The 22,733-nt window shown below is 38.2% G+C and overlaps 1 protein-coding gene across 2 annotated transcripts; it reads left to right on the plus strand.

Annotated features, from left to right (window-relative positions):
- The first annotated feature begins 637 nt into the window (after positions 1–637).
- On the plus strand, positions 638–22,731 carry syne3 (spectrin repeat containing nuclear envelope family member 3). Of its 2 annotated transcripts, none has more exons than XM_023352531.1 (18): positions 638–751; positions 2,692–2,849; positions 5,134–5,306; positions 8,033–8,342; positions 8,440–8,595; positions 9,145–9,504; positions 10,361–10,497; positions 13,098–13,272; positions 14,994–15,176; positions 16,956–17,099; positions 17,341–17,475; positions 17,831–17,992; positions 18,693–18,865; positions 18,941–19,136; positions 19,840–19,983; positions 20,880–21,080; positions 21,951–22,001; positions 22,110–22,731. In XM_023352531.1, the coding sequence occupies exons 2-18, from the start codon at positions 2,706–2,708 to the stop codon at positions 22,290–22,292; spliced, it is 3,027 nt and encodes a 1,008-aa protein (XP_023208299.1). In that variant the 5' UTR covers positions 638–751; positions 2,692–2,705; the 3' UTR covers positions 22,293–22,731. The 2 variants fall into 2 exon arrangements, with proteins under 2 accessions (XP_023208299.1, XP_023208298.1); XM_023352530.1 differs by lacking the exon at positions 638–751 and adding an exon at positions 2,392–2,597.
- Positions 22,732–22,733: the final 2 nt, after the last annotated feature.

Consider the following 22,733-nt stretch of genomic DNA (forward strand, 5'->3'; position numbering starts at 1 on the left):
ATAATTTACTAGGTGGTAAAATGGTAGTAATTTATTTACTAATCTAAATTATTTCAATAATCAAACAGCAGACATTAGAATGAAAAATAAATTTTTAATAAAACCTTTTTGTTTAGATGGATTTTTTAAAATTACATATAACACTTTTTAATTGCTCATTTTACAGCAACTTTCACCAGTGCAACCACATATTGCATGTTTTCCCAATAAGGTGGAGACCTAATGCAATACAACAGAAACTGTACACAGAGAAAAGTAAACACAATGGGAAAAGGAGATACATAAAATGATTAAATCGGTTTTTAATTCCTCGTTTATTTATCAAAAACTTTATTTACTTGATATTAACATAGCTGATTAATCTTTGAGTAGAGTAATAAAACAATCAAAAACATTGTTTTGTTTCACATCAGTGTAACCTGATGCATTTGAAATCCTCAGATTCCTCTGTGAGTATGTGAATTTGACTTATTTTATTCTTCTATTATTGGAACAGCAATATTAACCTGCGCGTCTATATTTTGTTTCAGACTCTCAAACATTACTCATTTCAACCATCTTTTATTTTGCGGTGAAAAAATCCTGTAGTCATGAGTAATATCTGAAGCTTTTCCCTCATTTCCGAGCGGTCAGTGAACGCAGCGCAGAGCTCCACTTCCTGTCAGCAGGAAGTTTCCCGTCCTCGCCGACCCGGACTGTTTTGATAACTCTCTGCAGCTGCCGGACAGAGAACCGCTCGGAGCCGGAAGCTGTGAGTGCTTGTGTTCTGTTTGGACCTGTTTACACGCTGTTTGCTTATTGTTTGTTGACCGAACACAGACAGAGTTCGGGCTGCCGCCGCAGCAGCTGTTCGGTGTGTTCCGGATCGCTTCATAGATGTTTCCTGTTAAGAGTTTCCGTTACACCTGATCAGCTGAGATCAAAGCTCACCTGTCCTTCAGGCTCAGGTGGATTAACATCAAAACACACATGACGTCACAGAGCTGCGTCACTCTAACGGGTAGCCGCCAAACTGTGGTCTCTCGTTGGGCTTCCGGTTCTGGCTGCAGACTGAAGGTCAGGATGGGTCTGGTCTGCTTCCTGTAGAGTTTCCTGTTTCCTCTGATCTTCTGACAGCTGCTGTGAGTCAGTTCGGACCTTTGATAACAGAACCGGATGCATCTGCCTGATCCAATTGGTGCAGGACATCAAATTATTAAGAGATTAAATTTTTTAAAAAGTCATTTATTATCAGTTATATTGAAATAAGGATTAGGATAACTGGAGGGGGGAATCTGACGTTAATCTCACAATTCAGAATTTTGAAAAAATTCTAAAGTTTAAGTCAGAATTCTAAAATAAAAGTCAGAATTGTAAGATTAAAGTCGATATTCCGAGATTAAAGCCAGAACTTCGAGATTAAAGCCAGAACTTTGAGATTAAAGTCAGAATTATGAGAGTTAAAGCAAGATTTCTGATATCAAATTGACATTCTAAGATTGATATTCAGAGATTAAAGCCAGATTTCTGAGATTGAAGTACATATTATGAGGCTAAAATTGGAATTTTGAGATTAAAGGCCAGATTTCTGAGATTAAAATCAAGATTGTCAGATTAGAGTAGGAATTCTGAGGCAAAAGGCAGGATTTCTGAGATTAAAGTTGATATTATTCAGATTGACGTTGATATTCAGAGGTAAAAGTCAGAATTCTAAGATTAAAAGCACATTCTCTGAGATTAAAATAATAATTCCCAGGATTCCTGAGAAAAATGTTGGAATTCTGAGATTGAAGGAAAGAATTCTTAGACTATACAAAACATACATAACATTTAATATAAAGGAGGAGACTCATGTTCATATTTAGATTTGAAAGCTTTTTAATTACGGTGAAGATTAAAAAAAATGTTTTCTTCAGTTTGAATTAAAGTGTTTGACAGATTTGAAACTGAAAGTACGGTGGCTCTGGAAGGACAAACGTCTGTCAATGTGCATTTGATGGATTAGAAAGATTTTTTTTCTCTTTTTGATTGTTTAGAAATGTCTGAAAACTAAACCAGACGTTGAGAGGAACTTTTTAGATTATTTTTGTTAGTTTGAAACACATTTCTAACCTGTGATGTTTAACTGTGAGGCAACAACAATAAAACAGTTGAATTAATTGGAAGCAGCCGAGTTCAGAAAGATCCAAACTGAGAGTTCTGGTTGTTTCTTTAGAGCTACAGAGTTACAAAGTTAAAGCCTGAGGGAAACGGATTAACCATCTGAACCAAATTTAAGTTTATTACTCAGAATTTCTGCAGTCGTGGTGTGAAAGAACCAAGAGGAATGCTGCTGTGGTTAAAGTGAGTCATTCAGGAAAACCGCTCTCACTCTGCTGCCTCTCAAAGGAGAAGTCGTTTCGTTGGCTCCTCCCAGCTTCGTGTTTCGCTGCAGTTTAACTTTTAACGTTCCAGCTCCAGAGGGAACAACGAGTTCCTCCACAGACCTGAGAGCCACACAGAGTATTCCTGGGATTTTTGTTGTCCCACGTCAACAAACTGCAGGAGAATTAATGAAGTTTTTACTGGAGAACAATCAAGAAGAAGAAGAATGCAGACCTCTGACTCACAACATGAAGGTTACACCTTGATGCTTTCACTGGGCAGGGAATTAAACCCGAGACGGAACAGCTTCATGTTCCTGCTGGTTCTGATTTATTCCTCTTTCTGCAGGTTCTGGTCCGGCCATGACCCAGCAGGAGCAGCAGGAGTTCACCGCCCGCCTGCAGGAGGCCGATGCTTGGATGAAGGGCATCGAGGAGCAGCTCAAGGCTAATGACAACACGGCGGGATCACGAGATGCCCTGGAGGCCCGACTCAGGGAAACCGAGGTGTGTCGGGTTTTCTTTGATGGGGTTATGCTGTCTGCATGTAGGATTTAGTCGGATATGTGGCAGGATTTTTATACAAACCCCAACCTGCGGTGCACATTTTGCACGTTTTTGTCCTTCCATTTGGATCTGAACTGCTTCTAAAAAGTGCTTAAAAAAATAAGTAATTATGTAAGTAATAATTTAGTGATGACTGGAAGATGAGCCATTTCCAAAACCTTTGGAATGTAATGTCACAAATGAGCAAGAGCTCATCTTGCTTTCACTTAGCAAGATGAGCTCTCAGGTGAGTTTTACCTGCTAAAGCACCAGGTCTACCTGTTCTCAGATTGGTTATCTACTCTCAGGTGGGCTTCAGCTGCTTTATAGCCAGTTTTATCTGCTGAAAAAAGAGGACCATTTATGAAAAATTCACATTTTTTAACTTTCATTTGGGTCTCAACTGCTTCTAAAAACATCCCAACTATTTAAATAAGTAAAAATAAGTAAGTTTATGTTTTTGGTGTCTGGAAAAGGAGTTGTTTCAAAAACCTCCAGATTGTTAAATCACAATCGATGCGGCGTCACCTAACAACCTAATTGAAGCTCCAGCAAGTGTGGTCAGCTGGTTATACCACTGTACAATGGCTGCTGGATAAGACAGGTGTTTTGATGTTGACTTATCATCCAGTAACCTGGATGATAAGTCAATTGTATAATTGCTGACAAGTTTGCAGCCATTTTCACATGCAAGTGCAAACATTGAGTATTTAGGGGCGTGGCCTGCAGCAGCTCATTTGCATTTAAAGGTACAGAACCTAACTCAGCTCATTGTGAAAGGAGTTCAAGATGGGCAGAACTGAGCTGACTAAAATCTCAATATCTAAAAATGATTTTGTGCAAAAATAATGCCCATAAACCTTTTGTAACTTGTTCAAGGAAGCACAATAGTCACCTTGACAGGAAACAGAGATGCAGTTTGATTTGCTTTAACTGGGAATCTCATCTCTGTTTAAATCAGTATTCTTAAAGCAGCCGTAGAGACAATCTGACAGCCGGTTGCATGAATGCATGCAGTTTTATGAGCCGCTCCCCGCTGGCTTTGTCCTAACTGAAGTCGGACTCATTAATTGCATTGCTGCTCCTGCAGATCTTAAACTTTCCATGAAGAGCTGCTGCAGGCTGTGAATAACCAGCATAGAGATCTGCTCCTGCAGCTGATGACAACATCAATCAGCATCGAGTCGCTGCGCCTCCTGTTTTCACTTTAAGGCCTCGCCCTCATGAAAACTGCAGTCTGTCAGCTGTTCTGCAGAAACATGCGGCAGAACCAGTTTAAAATTCTTCATGATTTATGTTGTAATTCTGTTAAAGTTACTAAATCTGAGTACATGTTCTTGTCTTAGAGACGTTGTTTCTGAGGAGACCGCAGTGTTTTTCTTGTCTGTTTTTTTCTAAAAGCTGTTATTACAAAGAGTTCCTGTTTCTCTATGTTCATCCGACTCACACGGGGATAAAACCTCCTCACTCTGAACCTGCTGCTGCTGCAGAAAGGCTTCCTTTACTTTACCTTTTAAAATGATCTTTATAAATAATTTAAATAAGTCTCCAGGCTTCCTGAAGATCTGTCAACATTTTCCTTTAGGCTCTGGCTGCTGTTGCACTGAGTTTCAGGCGTTGCACAAAGTAATGAATCTGAGGAAACTCATGAAGGACAAGAATGAATGGTGAAGGCAAATCTCTGCAGTATGTTGTTGTTTGTGTTCTGTTGTTCTCTGATCTAGTTTTATCTCAGTTTTATTTGGTAGAATCACCAGTTTAATGCCTGAAGAACTCGAGTAAAACAAACATGCAAATGGAAATGATGAAGCTCATTTATCACTAGATTAATGAAGCTCATTAATCTAGTGATAAATTATTAATCACTTAATCTTTTAAGCAATAAGTATTGCATTGATTAATTGCAATAAGTATTAATCAGTGCTTATTGCAACAGATTTAGAGGTTCACATCCAGGATCTAAGTGAGCTGAACTTGTTAATCTGATCTCAGGAGAAAAGATATTTTAATCTTAATCAGATTTAAAGATTTTGAAAAATCAGATTTTTGTAGTTTTTTCAGGGGAGAATAAACCTGAACATTTGAACAAAGTTATAGGAACATAAAAACAAGAAGGAGGTGTTGTTGTTAAGTTCTTTGTGGTTGGTTTTGTGTGATAATTGAAGAACTTCCTGTCGCTAGAGATAGGAGTCTTAATGCTGAAAGGTGTTTGGATTTTAAAAGTTTTTCACGTGTGATTTTGTAGAAAATCCACAGTTCGGCGCACAATGGTCGGATGATAGTGGACCAGGCTCTGATGGCTGCAGAGAAGCTTCTGCAGAGCGGCGATGAGGAGCTGAGGAACAGCACCAATATCAAACTGAAGGAGCTGAAGGACCAGTGGGATGAGACCACCACCTACATCACCCACTGTCACAGGTAACCTTCGGTGCATCAGTGTGTTGGAGGTAAACTTTGTGGCATTTTAGTTGCAGCAAATTCTATAATGATATGTTGATTTGCCTTCTGTTTGGTGTTTAATTGTGCATTTCAATGATTGTTTACTTAAAAGCTCTTCTAGGGATGGGCACTGCAAATTAGTTACGGCTCTAAATGCTAAAACAACATGCTAATTGCTTATACTTGTCCCTAAAGCGTTATTATTATTATATTATTTATCCTTCCTCTACCATATCAACAAAAACACTCTCCAGGCTATGAATACCTAACAAACTGCAATGATTTTTTTCCCCCTTCTCTTTAACATTTGGTTATGTTTCTATTTATGTGTAATCCTTCAATGTTCATCTCAGTTCCAGTAGGTTGCCTTCATGACCGACACATTCAGGTTCACTGTATTTATTCTAAGAAAAGAGGAAATCAAGTTTGTGGTTAACATCAGTCCAGCAGCTTCTGCCCTTATACATTAAATTAAATATCATAAATAATCCTAAAGAAGCAATGGCTCCCAATGAGCAGTTGGCAGCAGTTAGCAGCAATAACAATGGACAAAAAATAACAGTTAAAAATATATATACAAATATTACAAAATATATGATTAAATCTGTCTAAAATATATGTTAGAATATAATATTTGAAAGGAAAACACTGAGCTAAAGCTAATACATACCACAGTTACCAACGGCAACAGAAAAGAGGGGGAGGAGCTGTCAGTTACCGGTTACTATGGTAACCATCAACTGTCAAGAGCAACATAACAGAACTGAAAACACCGATAACTTATTGACTAAGCAAAATGTGTTTATTCAAAGAATAAACACATTTAGACAAACTTCACATCCATTATATTGTTAAAATCAAACCCTGTTGCACATGTTCACTTAATTTTAATACCTATCTAAAAATACATGTTCCTACCAAATAGTTAAATAAAAATAACATTTGCACTGGTGCTGCACAGTTTTAGAAAATATTGTGATGTATGCCTAGTTTTACATGTTGATATTATGATGAAGGTATAGTCATAATATATAACCTTCAGTGTGGTGGAGGAAACCTCTTTTAGGATTAAAAACTCAGCTAATAGGATATTAATCTTTCAGTTCCTCAAACAGTTTCAGGAGAACTGTCAGACAACATCCAGAGAGACATTAATGTAAATAAACATAAAAGAGGAAGGATCACTGAATTCAGTGTTGGCAGAAACATTTAAATACTGGGATTGTTTTCAGATGAATCAAAACGCCTGACACAGAGAAACAATCACCTGTCAGGTGGAATCCATCAACCAATCAGAGAGCAAGCTGCATATTCACGATCCTCTCAGAGGAAGAGGTCACACTCTGACATAAAAACAGAAATTTCAAAAAATGTACACATATCAGAGATGAAAATACAACTTATTTTTGTTGTAGTTTGCCTCTGAAATACGTTTTCACAGTTGTTTGTCTGCAGAAGTTTTTTGTGAATCGTCTTACAGAATAATTCTCCAGTAAATCAGACCATTGATTCCTCCTTGTTTTCCTGTAAACCTGCTTGTTTTCCTGTAAAATAAAAGAACCGGGTTTATTTTCTCACTCTGGGAATAAAAAACAATTTAGAAAGGAGGAAAATGCCAGGAAGACATCATGAGAGGTTAATAGTCTCACGGCAGGAAGCATAAACATCTCAAAGGGCTTCGCATGTGAAACAGACAGATAACAGAGAGGCGGCTGCTAAAGAGCCTGTAATGTCACGTTGTCGGCATGCAGTCCAGCTAAATGTCAAATCAACCGAGATGTTTTCCAAAATGTCACTTCAACATTTGAGTTAAACAAGGAGCCGCATGAATAACATTTGAATTAAATACCTTTTCAAGTCTTTAATAGAAACTAATCAGATTCCAGCTGAGAACAAAGATGATGTGAGATTTCTGACTCTGATCAAAGGTGCTGATTATTTTACAGAGTGGAAGTTAAAATGAAGTAAAGTAGAGCTGAAATAATCTGATGAATCGATTATTAAAATTACCATAAACTAATTTAGTGATAAATTAATCGTTAACAGACTTTGCAGATAGAACAATGTCATAGCATTAATTAATGCAAAACTGTACAAAAATATATACATTTTGCCTTTAATATGAATAAAAACTTCTTTTGAAAACCCATAATTCCTCAAGTGGAAGTTTTAGCTTTGAAATTTTATAAAAAACGAACAAAAAATTATCCTATTAAACACCTTTTGATATCTAGTTATTAATCTGATAATCCCCAAATAATAATAATCAACAAACTGTTAACTTTTAAATAGTTTTATTTAAAAGTTTATTGGAATATAAACTTTTAAAAACCGGTTATTTTTTAAAAGTTAAAAATAAACAAATTTTAAATGAAAATTTTTTATTTAAAAAATTTTAATTTTTTAAAATTTATTTTAAATGTAAAAATATTTATTAAAATACATTTTTATTAGAATTAATTTTAATGTTATTTTACATAAAATTAATTTTATTTATTTAAATAAATTAAGAAAATGTATTTTTTTAAATAAATAAGATTCTAATTGTTTTTTAAAATCATTTAATGCATTTCTAACATTGATTAATAAAGGCTAACATAGTTAAATAAAAATCTTCAGATTTCTTTATCAGAATAATTGATTACTAAAATAAAATTTATTTGCAGCGCTAAAGTAAAGTTTACCTCACATATCTGTCTCTGCAGCCGGATCGAGTGGGTGTGGCTCCACTGGAGCGAGTACCTGAAGGCGTACGAGGAGTTTGAGCTGTGGCTGGCGAAGCAGCGCCGCAGCCTGGACCTGGATGTGGAGCTGCAGATGGGCCTGAAGGAGAAGCTGTGGCAGGTGGAGCAGCAGATGGTGATTGTCAGCGACATCAAGAGCCAGGCGGTTCTGTTGGAGAGGCTGCTGGATGAGGCGGCCGCGCTGCACAGCAGAACCGAGGATCCCAGCGTGGACGCAAAGGCCCAGCAGAGGCTGCAGGAGGACTACGTGGAAGTTCGAGACCGAGCCCAGGTGAGACACGATTTACCCCGGATCATCCTGACCGGGTCATAAAACACCTCTGCATCGCGCTGAATGCTTTTTTAAAAATGTTTTCCTGTTTGGTTAGGAGCGACTGATGCTGCTGCAGAAGTTCAGCGAAGAGCACCGCATGTTCCACAGCCACGTTCAGAAGTTCCAGTCCTGGTTGGTGTCTAAAACCAAAGAGCTGACGGAGCTGATGAAGCTGGAAGAAACGCCGGAGAACAAACTGAGAGCATTAAAGGTCAGTCAAACCGCTGCCAACAGCATGTCAGCGTCTGCTGGTCGGTTCCAGGTCCGCAGAGTGACAGGAGAGGTGAGAGGGAGAAACTAGAGTTTAAAAAAAGAGACATTTCAAGTCAGTTAAACACTGTTTTTCTGTATCGTATCAGTTGATACTAAAGCTCCGATATCTGTATCGGCATCAAAAGTGGGAACAAGTGGATCAGTACGTCCCTGTTAGACACTCGGTGGTTCTGGAGCACCTGCAGTTTTTCTGCTGCAAAAGAATTGTTGATGCAAATGTTGACTTTTTATTTTTAATCACAATAAAATTTCTGCTGACATAATGTTCTTAAAATGAAAAATATATTAAGAAAGACACAAAGTGTCAATGTTTTTACCATCAAGAGTAAAGATAAGATAAGATAATTAGTAAAGCCACATTTATGCAGAAACTTTTACTGAAAAGCAGAATTTGCTGCACCCAAATGGACTTTTATCTATTTTATTAAAGTCAGTTAAATATGGTAAGAAAGTAAACCCTCTGTCCTAACGTCTTGCTTTATCTCAGACTGTGGATGAAAACGTGGACTGTGAGGAGAAGACGCTGCAGCACATCGAAGGCATGGCCGACGCCGTCAGAGCCAACACGTCCCCGGCGGGAGCCGAGGCCGTGCAGGAGGAGGCCGAGGAGCTGCGGCTGGGCTGGCAGCGCCTGCGGCAGGGTCTCTGTGAGGCCGAGGAGGGGCTGCGCTGCAGCTTGGACTCCCACAGTCAGTACGCGACCCGGTGCCAGCGGCTGGGGGATGAAATCGGCCGGATCAGGGAGATGCTGCAGGAACTGGACCAGGAGCTGGTCGACACCCAGGAGTCCAAGAGCTGCAAGGAGATGACCGAGGAGCAGATGGAGGGTCGGTGGAGGAAATACTCGGTAAGTTGGGGTTTCACAGTGAAGTTCGCCTCTACACCTTCTTCATATTAAACAAACCTGGTGGCAAACGTTTGTGCTGCTATCATTTTAGAATTATTAATGAATGTTTCCAGAGGTCATTAAAGGTCAACTAGCCTGTCCACATTTAAAAAATCAAACGAAATATTATGTCAATCAACTGTGCTACGTTTGTGCAGCAAAAATGTTTTTGTGCCATTATAGTTTTTAAAATAAAAATAAAAGTTTCTAGCGAGCACCAGAGATTAACTTAAAGAAAAGAAACAGAATTGATATAAATATTTCTTTTTATGTCTGTACTAGTTTGTGCTGCTAATATTTTTGTTTATGCTGCTATCATTTTAAATTAACAAATGTTTCCAGAGGTCAATAAAGTTCAACAAGCCCCCAAAATTAACAAAATAAAACAAAATGGATATCCAATTTTTTTAAATGTTTGGGCAGCTAAAATTCTAGTTTTTGCCGATGTCGTTGTTACAGATATAAATAAATGTCTCCAGAGGTCATCAAAGGTCAACTGGCCTCCAAATTGACAAAATCAAACAAAATTTATTTGAATTAATTTATGTTTAAGTTTGTGCTCGTTTGTGCAGCGAAGATTTTTGTACCACAGACTTTGACTGAAACAAGACATTTTTAATAACCTCTGGAAATATTTATTAATAGCATTTAAAATGATAGCGGCACAAACAACTTTTTGCAGCAGAAACATTTGACAAAAATTTAGTTTGATTTGAAGAAGGCAGTGGGGTCGACTGTTGAGGCGGGGATGCTGAAATGGATGGGATTGTCTGAGATTCAGCCCAGGAACCTGAAGAGTCGCTCCTCTGTGTTTCAGGGTGTGAGGAACACGCTGGCAGGTAAAGAGACTCAGGTGGATCTGCTGAAGTCTCAGCTGAAGGATCTCTTCAGGTTCTCGGAGGATCCTCGCCACCTCACAGACGGCGTCCTGGCTGTTGTTAAAGAACATCAGAGGTAGGAGCAACCTGCGGTCAAACCTTCAGCTGAGGTGTTTTGCCGCAGCTGGTGTATTTCTGCGATCAAAAATCCCGCCGTTTCCATGGAAACGTGTTTTCTCAGCTGATTTAACTGATCTGATCTGATGAAAGCAGCTGTAAAACATGCTGTAACCATGAAACGTAAATTATTAACAGAAAGGAGAGTAAAATTTATGTAAAGCTGAGCTGAAGCCGATCCGTCTCATTATGTCTGATGTTTATTTAATTGGTTACCTCAGCGGATTTGATTGATTGTTTACATATCAGAGCCATACAGTGAATTGCTCAGAAATATTGTTGTACATACATTTACAAATTGTTGGAAGAAAACATGAAAAAATGCCAAAATCAACCCAAAATCTGTAGCAGCATACGGAAAGATCAGAAACTGTCCACAAAATTCTGATCGGTGCATTTCGAATGTTCTAAATTTCTTAAAAATAGGACATTTTGGGGAAATTTCCTAATTTCCTATTACCTGGAAAAAATAAAAAAAATCCTATTTTTGGGAAATTAGGAAAAGGGAGTTTAAAATAAAATTTCCTATTTTCAAAAAGGACTTTTCGGGTTTGACAATCCAGGTTGCACAATAAACCCTCAGATTAAACAAATTACAAAGACAAACTCCCCCTGCTGTCCAGAAACGTTGCTGTGGAATAAAAGATGCTGCTATTGTTACTGACTGCTGAGTCAACTTCTACTGCTAAAGCTGAAAAATCAATTAAAAATCTGTTAATTTAATGCAAGTTGCCAGAGAAAACTACTTTCCTTAGAGTTATGGGTTTTCTGCCACAACTTGTGTTTTTGAGGAAACGTTTAACACATTAAAGTAAAACTCGAAAGTCTAAACACAAGTATCAACATCCTGTCAGACGCAGGCGGTTTATATTCAGTGTGTTTTTGTTGACTTGTGCAGCAGCATCATTATTATTTCCACAGCTTGCGTCATTCACCAGGGGGAGCTTCTGGAACAGCCTTGAAAAGTGACTCTTAAAGCAAATTTCTTCAGTAATGGGAAACATTTGATTTGAACTTGTTAAAAGCTCAGCAAACAGGCGAATTATTCGAGTCGAGGCGAGCATTTTAGCATTTCTAAAGAAACTGAGGACTTAGTGTGGTCATTACACGTTGCAGTGCTTCTTATGCTTCTGTTTTTTCAGTTCAGTTGTAATTTAGCTTCCTGTTTAACACACGGAGGCAAATTGAATCTTGAATTGTTTTTAAGAAACACTTTCCAGTAAAAAGTTATGCAACTTTCTCAGGTTTTTCTTTTGCATTCTGTTTAATTTTGAATAACATCGCAGTTTGGGAGGAAGCTGAGCTCAGACCTGCAAGCTGCTGCAACTCCAGTAGATGCAGTTTAGCCTCTATTTATAGTTTATATAAAAATAGTATCAAAGGCTATGACAAGACAATAAAATTATATGAAAGACACATCAGTAGACTGAAAAACTACTATACTACCATACTTTTTAAAATCTTTAGTCCATTATCATAGTTGCTGAGCAGCTTTTTTTGCACATTTTCAGTTATTTTCATCATTTATGTTTAAGCTTTGGGTCTTTGAGGATTGAAGATGTTGTCATCTTTCATATCACTTAAAGATCTGCATGAATAATTTGGGCCAAACTAAGTATTATGTTGCTCAAAGTGAAATACATAGTTAAATAAACAGTATAAAAATGTTTTCTTTTAGTTAAGTCCACACAGCATTAACAGAAAAGAGAAAAATCTTCTATTTCAATTCTTTTGAAAAATATGTTATTGATCCAAAAGAGAAAATAATGTTGTTGCCACTCATGTTAAGACAGGAAGAATCTCCTGTAACTGTATGTATTACATTATTTATTATTATATTATTATTTGGTCTGTTTTTGACCAAAAAGACAAAACATAATCATTGATCTAATTGTAGCATGAATTTTAACTTTGTTTCTTCCCATTAAATATTTATGCAATTTTTTATTTTACCAAAATAGACCAAAATTGACCCGATCAGATTTGAACCAGAACCAGAGACTTGATCCATGTTCAGTGTTCTGTGTCACTAAACTTTGTTTTTCATAATGACTCCTTCCTTATTTAGCTAAAAAACTTTTTAAATTTGTTGTCAAACATAAACATGTTTTTTTTTTTATTCAGCGGCTTCAGCTTGATGTTTTTTTCTGAAATCTGTCGGGTTTGAACAAAGCTGAAGGTTATTAGGGATTAATGAATTAAACACAAGCTCCAGTCTTTTTTTCCGTTTCCATGGAGAAACAGAAAATAACAACTTAGTGTTTGTTTTGATTCTCACCTTGGACGGAGACAAAAGGCTCATTTTCAGCAGCTAAAGCCGAACCGTCTAGATTTGTTTGTTCTGAAAGGAAAGAGAGTTCATGAAGTGGTGAGTTATGCCGAACTTTCTAAGCTGCAAAGTGAACTTTAAAGAGCGCTCATCATCTGACTGAACAAAGAGGAATATATCCCACTGCAGTCTGAAGGCGAAGCGTCAGAAACACAGACTGGTGCGGTCTCAGAGCTGTCTGTTAAACACTGTGTCCACTGTCTCGTCCTCCTCCCGTCTCTGTGTCTCAGTGTGAAGAGCAGAGCTTCCAGACTTTGTTCGGAGTCGGAGCTGGAGCTGAGGAGTCTCCTCCAGGATCCGCTGCTCAGCTTCTCTCAGTGGGCAAACTCCGTCTCTCAGGTGATGGAGGCCTCCAACAACGTCAACGACTTCTCCAACACGGCCATGCTGCTGCAGAAGATCCAGGTATAGCACCCCCCCCCCCCTCACACACACACACACACACACACACACACACACACACACACACACCCACGCCCACCCCCACCCCCAATCACGCCCACACACACACACACACACACACACACACACCCACGCCCACCCCCACCCCCAATCACGCCCACACACACACACACATACACACACCCACGCCCACCCCCACCCCCAATCACGCCCACACACACACACACACACACACACACACACACACTGATACGTAATCTTTAATGTGCAGGTGTTGTGCTGCAGAGTTCCTACGGAGTCTTTTAAACTATGATATTTGATTTGATTGTTTTTGAAGTCTGGATAAGTATGAACATATATGAACTACGTTCAGAGAACAGTTTGAGTTCCTTGATGTGATTCTTTTCCTTTGTCATAATAATAAATTTAAAAAAAATTGAATGTCTTATAATGATTTATATTTATTTCATGTCTTTAACATTTAATTTGCCTTATCACAATTTAAGTTTATGTAAAGTTATAATTAATTTTAGATTTTTTAATTGCTCCATGATATTGATGATGTTTCTAGCAAATATTATCCTTCCACTGAACTTTCCCTTAATATGCTCAAAGCATTTTGTGTGAACATTCAGCTTATTTAGCAATCTACCTCCTTGCTGAAGGTGTCAGTAACTGTCTACTATCAAGTCAGCATGCTTTGCACTATATATGTAGGCCATTACATCACATTTTCAAAATTTTAATATTAAAAATAAATTATTAATTGAAGTTATGTAATATTATTCTTTCCACAGGAACTACATTTTGGTTTTTCCTTGGTTGCATCCTATCAAAATCAACAGAAATAAGGAATTAAAATATATTTACTCTCTGTGATGCAAGTTTTATGTTTTGAATCTGGTTACTGACAGATTTAATGTCATTTATTGAGATTCAAATTAATGCAGAAACAAGTTGGGGGTGGGCCCTTTCTGTTGTAAAATGGAAGCTTTACCAGGACATAAATGATTAAGTTTATGTTGGAGGAACTTGATTGACAGACTAATAAAGCCATGGCTTCAATCTGATAGAGAACCTCAGAGATTAAATTAAGCGACCAACATCAGCGTCTGACCTCACTAATGCTCTCTTGGAAAATGAAATTTTTTGAAAATCTTGATTTATTTATTTATTTTTTAACAATGCACTTCTTGGGATTCTAGAATAATGTTAACTCACCTAAAATTTACCATCTTGTTTGACAAAAGTGTTTTACAGCTTCCATTTATTTTAACTGTGAATTGAGGTCAAGTCACACAAAGAATTATTGAAATAAAATATATTTTCTCTCATTTGCAATTTTAAAGGAAGAAAAGTGAGGAAAAGAAATCAGAAATTAAGATTTTATTCTTAAGCCATATCACCCAGGACTAGTAAAAAGCAAGTATTTCATTGATTTTAGTCATAAAATGTACATGGAAATGATGAAATGTAAAAAGAAGCAACCAGAAACATTCAGACTCTGAAAGTTTCACTGCAGAATCTGATGAAAACTGAAGCATAATGGACAATATTCTTCATGTCTTTAGTTTATATAGCAGGAATGTTTTAATGTTTTCTGTGCAGCAGCTCCGTTTGATTGTTGTTCAGTTTGAAATCGGCTTCAGCTCAAAGTTTGACGCAGTGTTTCTGTGTCTCACCTCTAACTGCATCATTTCTGTCTCCTCCTCCGTTTCCTTCAGGGTCTCCTGCAGAAAAGCACCGAGCTGCAGGAGCGTCTGAGTCTGCTGCAGGTGAAAGGAGACCTGCTGGACTCGGTGTTCGGTACTGAGAGTTCTGACGATCTGCAGGGGGAGCTGAGCGCCGCCGTCAGAACCAGAGAGCTGCTGCACAACCAGCTGCTGGAGAGGAAGAACAGGCTGGAGGTACCTGAGCCCACCTGGGTGGGAAGGGAAGGAGGATGAGTGGGCGACTCGACGTTGCCCACTCATCCCACTTAAACTATAACTTGGTTTAAGTTGTGGCTAAAACTGTGACCTTTACTTAAAAAAATAAATCAATTTGTTGCTTATTTAATAACAGTGTTGAAGAAGGACACCTAGTGGTCAAGAAAATGAACTTCAAATGCTCGATCATCAGTTTCATTTTGTGGCATAAAATATTTAAAACATGCTATATTTTCGAGATGCACAAATGTGAACTAGATTCGTTTACATTTATTGGAAAAAAACAAATAAAAGCCACTAAAGGGGAACATCCTACTGTAACACCCAAAAAACTAAGATGTTTCCTCTTCTCTGTTATGTCTCTGTTGGGTGGAGATGAGTAGAGATGCAGCAATCAATCAAGCAAGATTGATCTGAACTGGTAAATTTTCCAATAATCAGCTGTGACCATTCATTGGAAAACGTGTTTTTTCCCCTGATTGAATAAATGCAACAGAACTAAAAACGGCCAACATTTTGAGTAAAGTTGCCACTGACGATTGTTTTAGTAAATCATTATTTAATTGGCACATTTTTGTATTTAAGCTTATTTATATAATATTAAAAATAAATTAAGAGATGCAAATAAATAAATAAATTCAATTTTTAAATAAAAATAGATATATTTTATTGCCTAAAATTCAGCAGCATATTATTCCTTTAGTGCTCACCTGATTAAGAAAAAAAATACTTTTAATATCAAAACACCTGATGTTTTGATTATTTTTGTATTAACTGATTCATATTTGGATAGCATAAAGTTCTTAAAAGATTTGTTTTTACAGAATTTGGACCAGGTGAAGGTAAAACTGCTGCTTTTTATCTGAAGTGCAAAATGTACTTATTTTTGCACAGTTTTGACCTTATTACTTCTGTTAGTTAGTTGGTGATTATTCCAGTTATCGATTCGTCAAAATTAATCCGATCAATTGTTTTCGAGTCTGTGAACCAGCAGTTTTGTCTTTGCTATATTTTTGATTTTAATAAAAATTTCATAAGGGTTAGCAATGCTTTAATTCATGAATTAAATCTTACAGTGGCTTCATTTCTTGTTGAATTCAGACTCCTGTCAAATAACCTGCAGCAGCAGAAGTAGAAGTTTGATTTGTGCGTGTCCAGAGATGAAATTTGAGCTGATTGATCTGCTGAAAACATAAAAAAATGGATGTGAATGTTTGAATAAACTTCTCTCTTTGTTGCCCTCTTTCTGTAATCTGGGCGTCTAAACTTCCTTCCTCAAACTATACCTGCAGTTTCCCACCGCAGCAGCTCCATCCATCAACTCGCTCCTGCTGCGTTTTAAGGATGGCGCCCTCCCGTCTCTCTGCTGGAAACTCATCCTGTATTCTTTCCTCTGCCTCTGTCAAAGTTGCGTCAGAAAGCTGATGTTTGGTTTTCAGAGCCTGCAGCTCCTGTTTCTCGCAGAGGAAACAGAAACTCCTCTGATATTTGCTCAGTTTGGGCTCTGCTGCTGCTAACGGAGAGATCTCTGACAGCTCTCCGGTTTCTGATTGAGCAAAGTTTCAGCCGAACTGATTGGGTCAATAATAAACTTAATGATCCAGAAACATGCAGCGACCTGTTCTCAGAGTCAGAGTCATCTGTCTGATGGGTTGAGGAGTTTATCTCCTACTGTCAGTGAACTAAACACGAAACCACTCAGAGCTTCAACCTGACAGTTTCTCTCCAACCTGTTCTGATGTTCCCTTTGTCTGTCAGAGTTTAATCTCCAGAACCAAAGACTTTGACGAAGCGTACAAGCAGATCCTCGCCACGTTGTCGGCGTTCAGAGAGCGGCTGCTGGCTGCTGATGTTCTTCAGCCAGACATCCTGGCCAAGAAGAGCCAGCTGGAACAGATGCTGGTGAGTTCAAACAAAGTCTCAGGAGGCGCTTTAATTTTACCGTAAGAAGCAATTAATCAATTAATTGCATGAAAAATTAAAACAAGCTCAATAATTTCTATAATTTCTCTCTTTTTCTACCAAAAACTGGAATCAAAACTCTTGATTCTGGAGCTTTGGTCTCAACCAGCCCTGTTTTTTGAAGGACAGTTTTGTTCTGAGGTGTGACATCATCACTCTCCTGGTGTTTTTCTGGGCTCAGGTTCTGCAGAAGGAGCTGGAGGACGGTGAGGCCCAGCTGACGGTTCTGGACACGCTGGTTTCCTCCAATCAGAGCAGCCGGACCCAATACGAGAAGCTGTGTGCTGATTGGTCCGAGCTTCACCGAAGAGTCACAGTGAGATAGAGCTTCCTTCCTTCCTTCTTTCATTCCTCCCTTCCTTACTTTCTTCTTTGTTCTCTCCTTCCTTCTGTCTCTCCTTTCTTGCTTCTTTCCTTCCTTCTTTCATTTCTTCCTTCCTTCCTTTTTTTCTGTCCTTCATTCTTTCCTTCCTAACTTCCTTTCTTCCTCCCTTCCTCCCTTTTCTGTTTCTTCCGTTGCTCCTTGCTTCTGTCCTGTTCTTTTCTTCCCTTCCATCTTTCCATCCTTCCACTCAGCCACTCATTCTTCCTTCCATTTTTATCTTTTTATTTGTTTATTTCTTTCTGAAAACAAGTGAACAAATCAGAGCTGATGTTTCCTTCTTGTCCAGGTCAAAGTTCAGGACTGTGATGACATTGTCTCGGACCATGAGTGTTTCCACGGCGACCTTCTGAACATGGAGAAGTGGATCATGGTCATGAGGCAGAAGTTGGATTCGTTCTGCAGCCCGACAGGAGGATGGAGTGTGGAGGGGCGCCGACCCGAAGCCCAGGTCAGCTTTCTGATTGGTTCTGAAGAAGAGAGAAAGTTGCATGTTTTTGAGCTAAACCGATCCCCAGAACCTGAGTGGGTTCTGACCGGTTTCTGATAACTGGACCTAAAAGGTTTGGTCAGATTCTGCTTTGATCCAATTCTGTGTTTGGATCTCAGCTGTTCAGCATGGCTCACCTTCTGACCTCTCAGAAACAAAAGTTAGGGGTAACCACGGTAACGGCACAGCTACTCCAACCTAACATAATGAACTCTGAGATTTTCTGACATACAGTTTTTATGATGGAAGAATTAAAGTTAAAGTCCAGCAGTGATGTTTTATAGAAAACCTCCAGATTTAGGAATCAGTCAGATATTTTCTCTGAGGCTTCAGCTCAGTTTAACATTTAAACATCTGAATGTTGTAACAGTCAACGATGCCGAGGCAGGTCAGATGAAGGAGCATTATCTCAGATTATTTGGAGGTTTTGGAGGAGAAAAAAAATAGTAAGACATAAAATAATATCTTACACCTGTGAGCATTTTTCTTCCTCTCCTGACTGCCTCACAGACTCATTAGTCAAGGTTAAATTCAATAAATTAGAAATTAAAAAGTTCATTTTCTATATTAATTACATACTAAGATATTTATTTTATCTTGTTTAATTTTTTATGCATGTGTTTTTAACCTGAATTCCTCTCTCCTCCATGTTTCTCCTCAGAAACTCCTCGGGGAGTTCCCAGAGAAGGAGCTCCACCTGCAGCAGATTGAGGCTCAGGGTGGGAAGGTTCTGAGGAGAACCTCAACGGACGGCCGGGTCCACATTCAGAAAGACTTGGAGCGGCTGAGGCAGCGCTGGAACGACCTGCTCACACTGAGCCTGAATCTGAACAGGTAACTGATTCAACCCAAACCCTGGTTCTGATCAGGTTCTGCTCGGCATTAGACTGAGTGTTTTTGTTCTGTCAGGCTGCAGGGCGGCTCCACTGAGATTCACTCTGGATCAGCAGCGAGCTTTGGACGATTTAAATCAGAACCAGATCATATAATGCAGGTAGTGGATCTGTCCGGTACCTGTCAGACAGACGGACCCAGACGGAGGCTCACAGCAGGAAGAGAAGGAAGCGAGGCGACGGCTTCGTCTTCAGGAGAAGATGATAGCAGGGTAAATATTTTTCTTTGTCCCTGTCAAAGAATATTGATCTGGTTATTCCTCACTGGCTCTATAGAACTTTTCAGAACCAAACAGTGTTTTTCTCAATTATGCCTTAAAATTCTGGAAAAGAAAAATTTGCAAAAATTTGAATCTCTTTACAAACACACGATTATAGATGCACCGATCCACTTTTTCCCCTTTTGATACCAAAACAGATATCTGAGGTTTAGTATCGGCTGATTCCGATCCGATACAGGAAAAATGGTGCTGAATTGACTTAAAAGGTTTTTTCTCTTTCTTACTTATTTTACATTGGCTTCTACTTCTATTTGCATTGACTGAACACATTAAAGTTGTGTTTTGACATGTGGAGTTGTTGGTGCATTTAAGTGTGATATACTGAAAATTTAGCCAATAAATTTGTAGCTCAGTAGATCTATGTCTGTGTTTTTAAAAAATAAAAGTTAGTTCTGCATTGTTTTTCTGTTTCGGGTTGTATCGGCCGATACTGACCCTCTGATATTTGTATAGTGAAAAACATGAGGCCTGATGATCTCACCTCTTCTGATTTTATTGTTGAGGTTTGAGTGGATTTAATCGGATCTGTTTGGATCGTTTTTCCATCTATGACAGACGTACCGATGCTGCACACTGGTAGAGAACGTGAAGTAGCAGCTCTGGTTCTGACCCAGGTTGTGTTTGGCCATTGCAGGGCAGCAGAGATCTAAACCAAATCAACTGGAGGGAGTTTGAGGCGTGGCTGTCCAGAGAGAATGAAGTTCTGATGAAGATAACCAGAACCGATAAGAGTTCCCTCAGTGCCGAGGAGATCCGGACCCGACGGGGAACGCTGCAGGTAACAAACTGAAATGAAGTGAAATCTTTAAAAAAGCTGAAATGTCTCTTAATTATAACATATCTAATTGTGAAGCAGTATTATTACATTATTCATATAAATTATGTATAACCAAATATTGACAACATAATCACATATTAATCATATATTGGTATTGCTAACCATAATTGTTCATATCTTAACATGTTAAACATGTAAGTAGTATTATATTAACATGCTAACAATGTAATTATATATGTAAAGGGTAGATAACATGTAGAGAATTTGATTTATTAATTTTTTTATTTATTTATTCAGTCATCTAATAATTTGTTACCCATACTTTAAAATATTGCAACTATTTTAAAAACTTGATAGAAAAGATGCAGACAGAAGCACAAGGCTTATATTTATCCCCACCACTAAACTACCACTTTATACATCATTACAAAATATAATTATCTCAAAATATTTCATTTTTTCTATGTAAAAATCACTAAACAGAAGCATAAAAGGAAAGAAAACAAAACCAAAATAGCTGCAACACAATTTGAAGTTATTTATCCTTGAAACCATCAAATATTTTCTTATCATTTTTTCTAAATAATGACCTACACTTTGGTAAGTTCTTGCTTTCATCTTTCCATAATTTAATTCCAACCTCCTTTTTGACTTATTTTTTAGCTTGATGTTAGGGAAATGTTCAAACATGTTGCAGCTCATATTGACAGAAAATTCACAGAGTTTTACGTTCATCCATTCAGACTCACATTTATACACACATATGCAGATCGTAGGCAGCTTGGGGTTAAGTGCCTGTCAGTTTTGTTTATTATTCAAACATGGTTTTGTAATGTTATTAATATCTTAATTATAGACTAGTTATTAATGTCATGTAATTAACTCTTCTGCTACAGGCTTTGATATCCAGGCTGCCTGAAGGTCAGCAGATGTTTCAGCTGTTGCTCCAGCAGACTCAGAGCAGTCAAGGTGAGGATGAAACTCTGGAGAACCTCCGATACCGCTGGACCCTCTACAAGTCCAAGCTGAAGGAAGTGGAGAACAACCTCATCATGACTAAACCGGGACTCGAGGAGAGGAAAGAACTGGAGCTTAGGGTCAGTTCAGTTTATTTGTTTATAACTCCAGAACACCATAATGTCAGTTTTCACAACACAACCATTATGTAGATAAATGAGGCCAAATTCACCTCAAATAAATCCAGTTTTGTAGCAAAAAGTTAGAAATTATGTATCTTATGATTCCCAGCAGTGATATTATATTACAATAGATACTTTTATATTTTGTTGGTAGAATGGGCTTCAGCTGTTGGTGCAATGTTTATGTGCACCACCAGGGGGCAGGGCAAATTTACTTCTGCTGCTAAAGAGGTTTTATTCTGTGTAGAGAAACCTTATGAATATAGACATAAAGTTTTATCACGTTATTTTGTGGTACTTTTGTGATAACGATGAAAATGACATTAAGAACTATTAATTACTTTGTTTTTGGGTAATTGTATGGCTGCAGTTATGGCCCCACAAACACAAATACTGATCATCCGCGTTTATAATACTCTTTTTTAGGACACCAGTCACACAAAGAAGTGTTATTTGTATAGTTAAACTGCACACAGTAACTATATTTAATAATTTTTTTAATTCATTGGCATTTATTGAGATTTTCATCGAACAAACTGTGGAAAAAAGTACTAAAAAAATTAATCCCGACAATAAGTTTTGCCTTAGACATCATTAATTGGAATTTTTTCTTACAACAATAAATCAAAATACCTACCATGATAATAAATTTAACAAGATGAAGGATAAAATAAATGCCCACTCTGAAGTATCAGAGATATTTCCCCGATCTGAACAGTAAACTCCCAGTGAGTCTGCTGCAGATAGTTTGGTCAGAATTGGTTTGTGTTGTTTCTGAGTTACGGAGTCAAGATAAACGATCTAATACTTGATGTTCTGCCTCTGCAGAGAGGTGCAGAGAATGTAAAGGGAACCGTCTCTGAAACAAGAACAGAAAAGGTAACATTACCGTGGTAACACCGTCCTACGTCACTTAAACATCTAAACGCATCATCTCATCACTGCTTCATGTGGAGTTGTTCTGCTCCATCTTCTCTCTGTTTTCAGAAACGTGGGCTGCTCTACAGGATTTGTCGTTTGGCTCTTCTTTTGTGGCTCCTCTTCCTCGCTCTGCTGCTCCTCGCCTTCCTGCTGCCGCTCATGGACGACGGGAACAGCTGCTCGCTCTCCAACAACTTCGCCCGATCCTTCAACGTCATGCTGCGCTATGACGGGCCTCCTCCCACATAAGAACCGGGACTGTGACGGACCCGAACGCTGACTGGAGAACTCCACCTTCAGTCAGCATGAAGACTCTGTAGTGTTTTGCTGTTTGCTCTTGATTTTACTTTAATACCAAACTTATCCTGATTCAGCCTGCAGCAGGGTAACTCCATGTCAGGCTGGCCACACCCACCACAGCTCACCTGTCTGCAGGTGATCATGTTGAAGATGCCCTTTAGTCTCCAGTGCCACCACACTGAACCCTGATGGGCTCTGCCTCATCATGTGATTCAGCAGTTCATCACAACAGTAACATATCAGTCATGTGACCTCTTTATGGAACATTATATAACTTACGATGAAGTTTTGTTTTTTGTTTTTTTAAATCGTCTGTACCAGCACCATGTTTCTCCATTGTTAATTTAACGTTTCTGATTCACATATAAATAAATATTCAGATAATTTGTT

Source organism: Xiphophorus maculatus, chromosome 19, assembly GCF_002775205.1.
Source record: "Xiphophorus maculatus strain JP 163 A chromosome 19, X_maculatus-5.0-male, whole genome shotgun sequence".
Classification (NCBI taxonomy): Eukaryota; Metazoa; Chordata; class Actinopteri; order Cyprinodontiformes; family Poeciliidae; genus Xiphophorus; species Xiphophorus maculatus.

What these genes read in the sequence shown, in the direction of transcription:
- syne3 (XM_023352530.1), top strand. Translation starts at nt 2,570, where the DNA reads ATGCAGACCTCTGACTCACAACATGAAG. An exon ending in TACATCACCCACTGTCACAG is followed by an intron (nt 5,307 to 8,032) that starts GTAACCTTCGGT and finishes CTGTCTCTGCAG; the next exon opens with CCGGATCGAGTGGGTGTGGC. An exon ending in AGCTTCACCGAAGAGTCACA is followed by an intron (nt 17,476 to 17,830) that starts GTGAGATAGAGC and finishes CTTCTTGTCCAG; the next exon opens with GTCAAAGTTCAGGACTGTGA.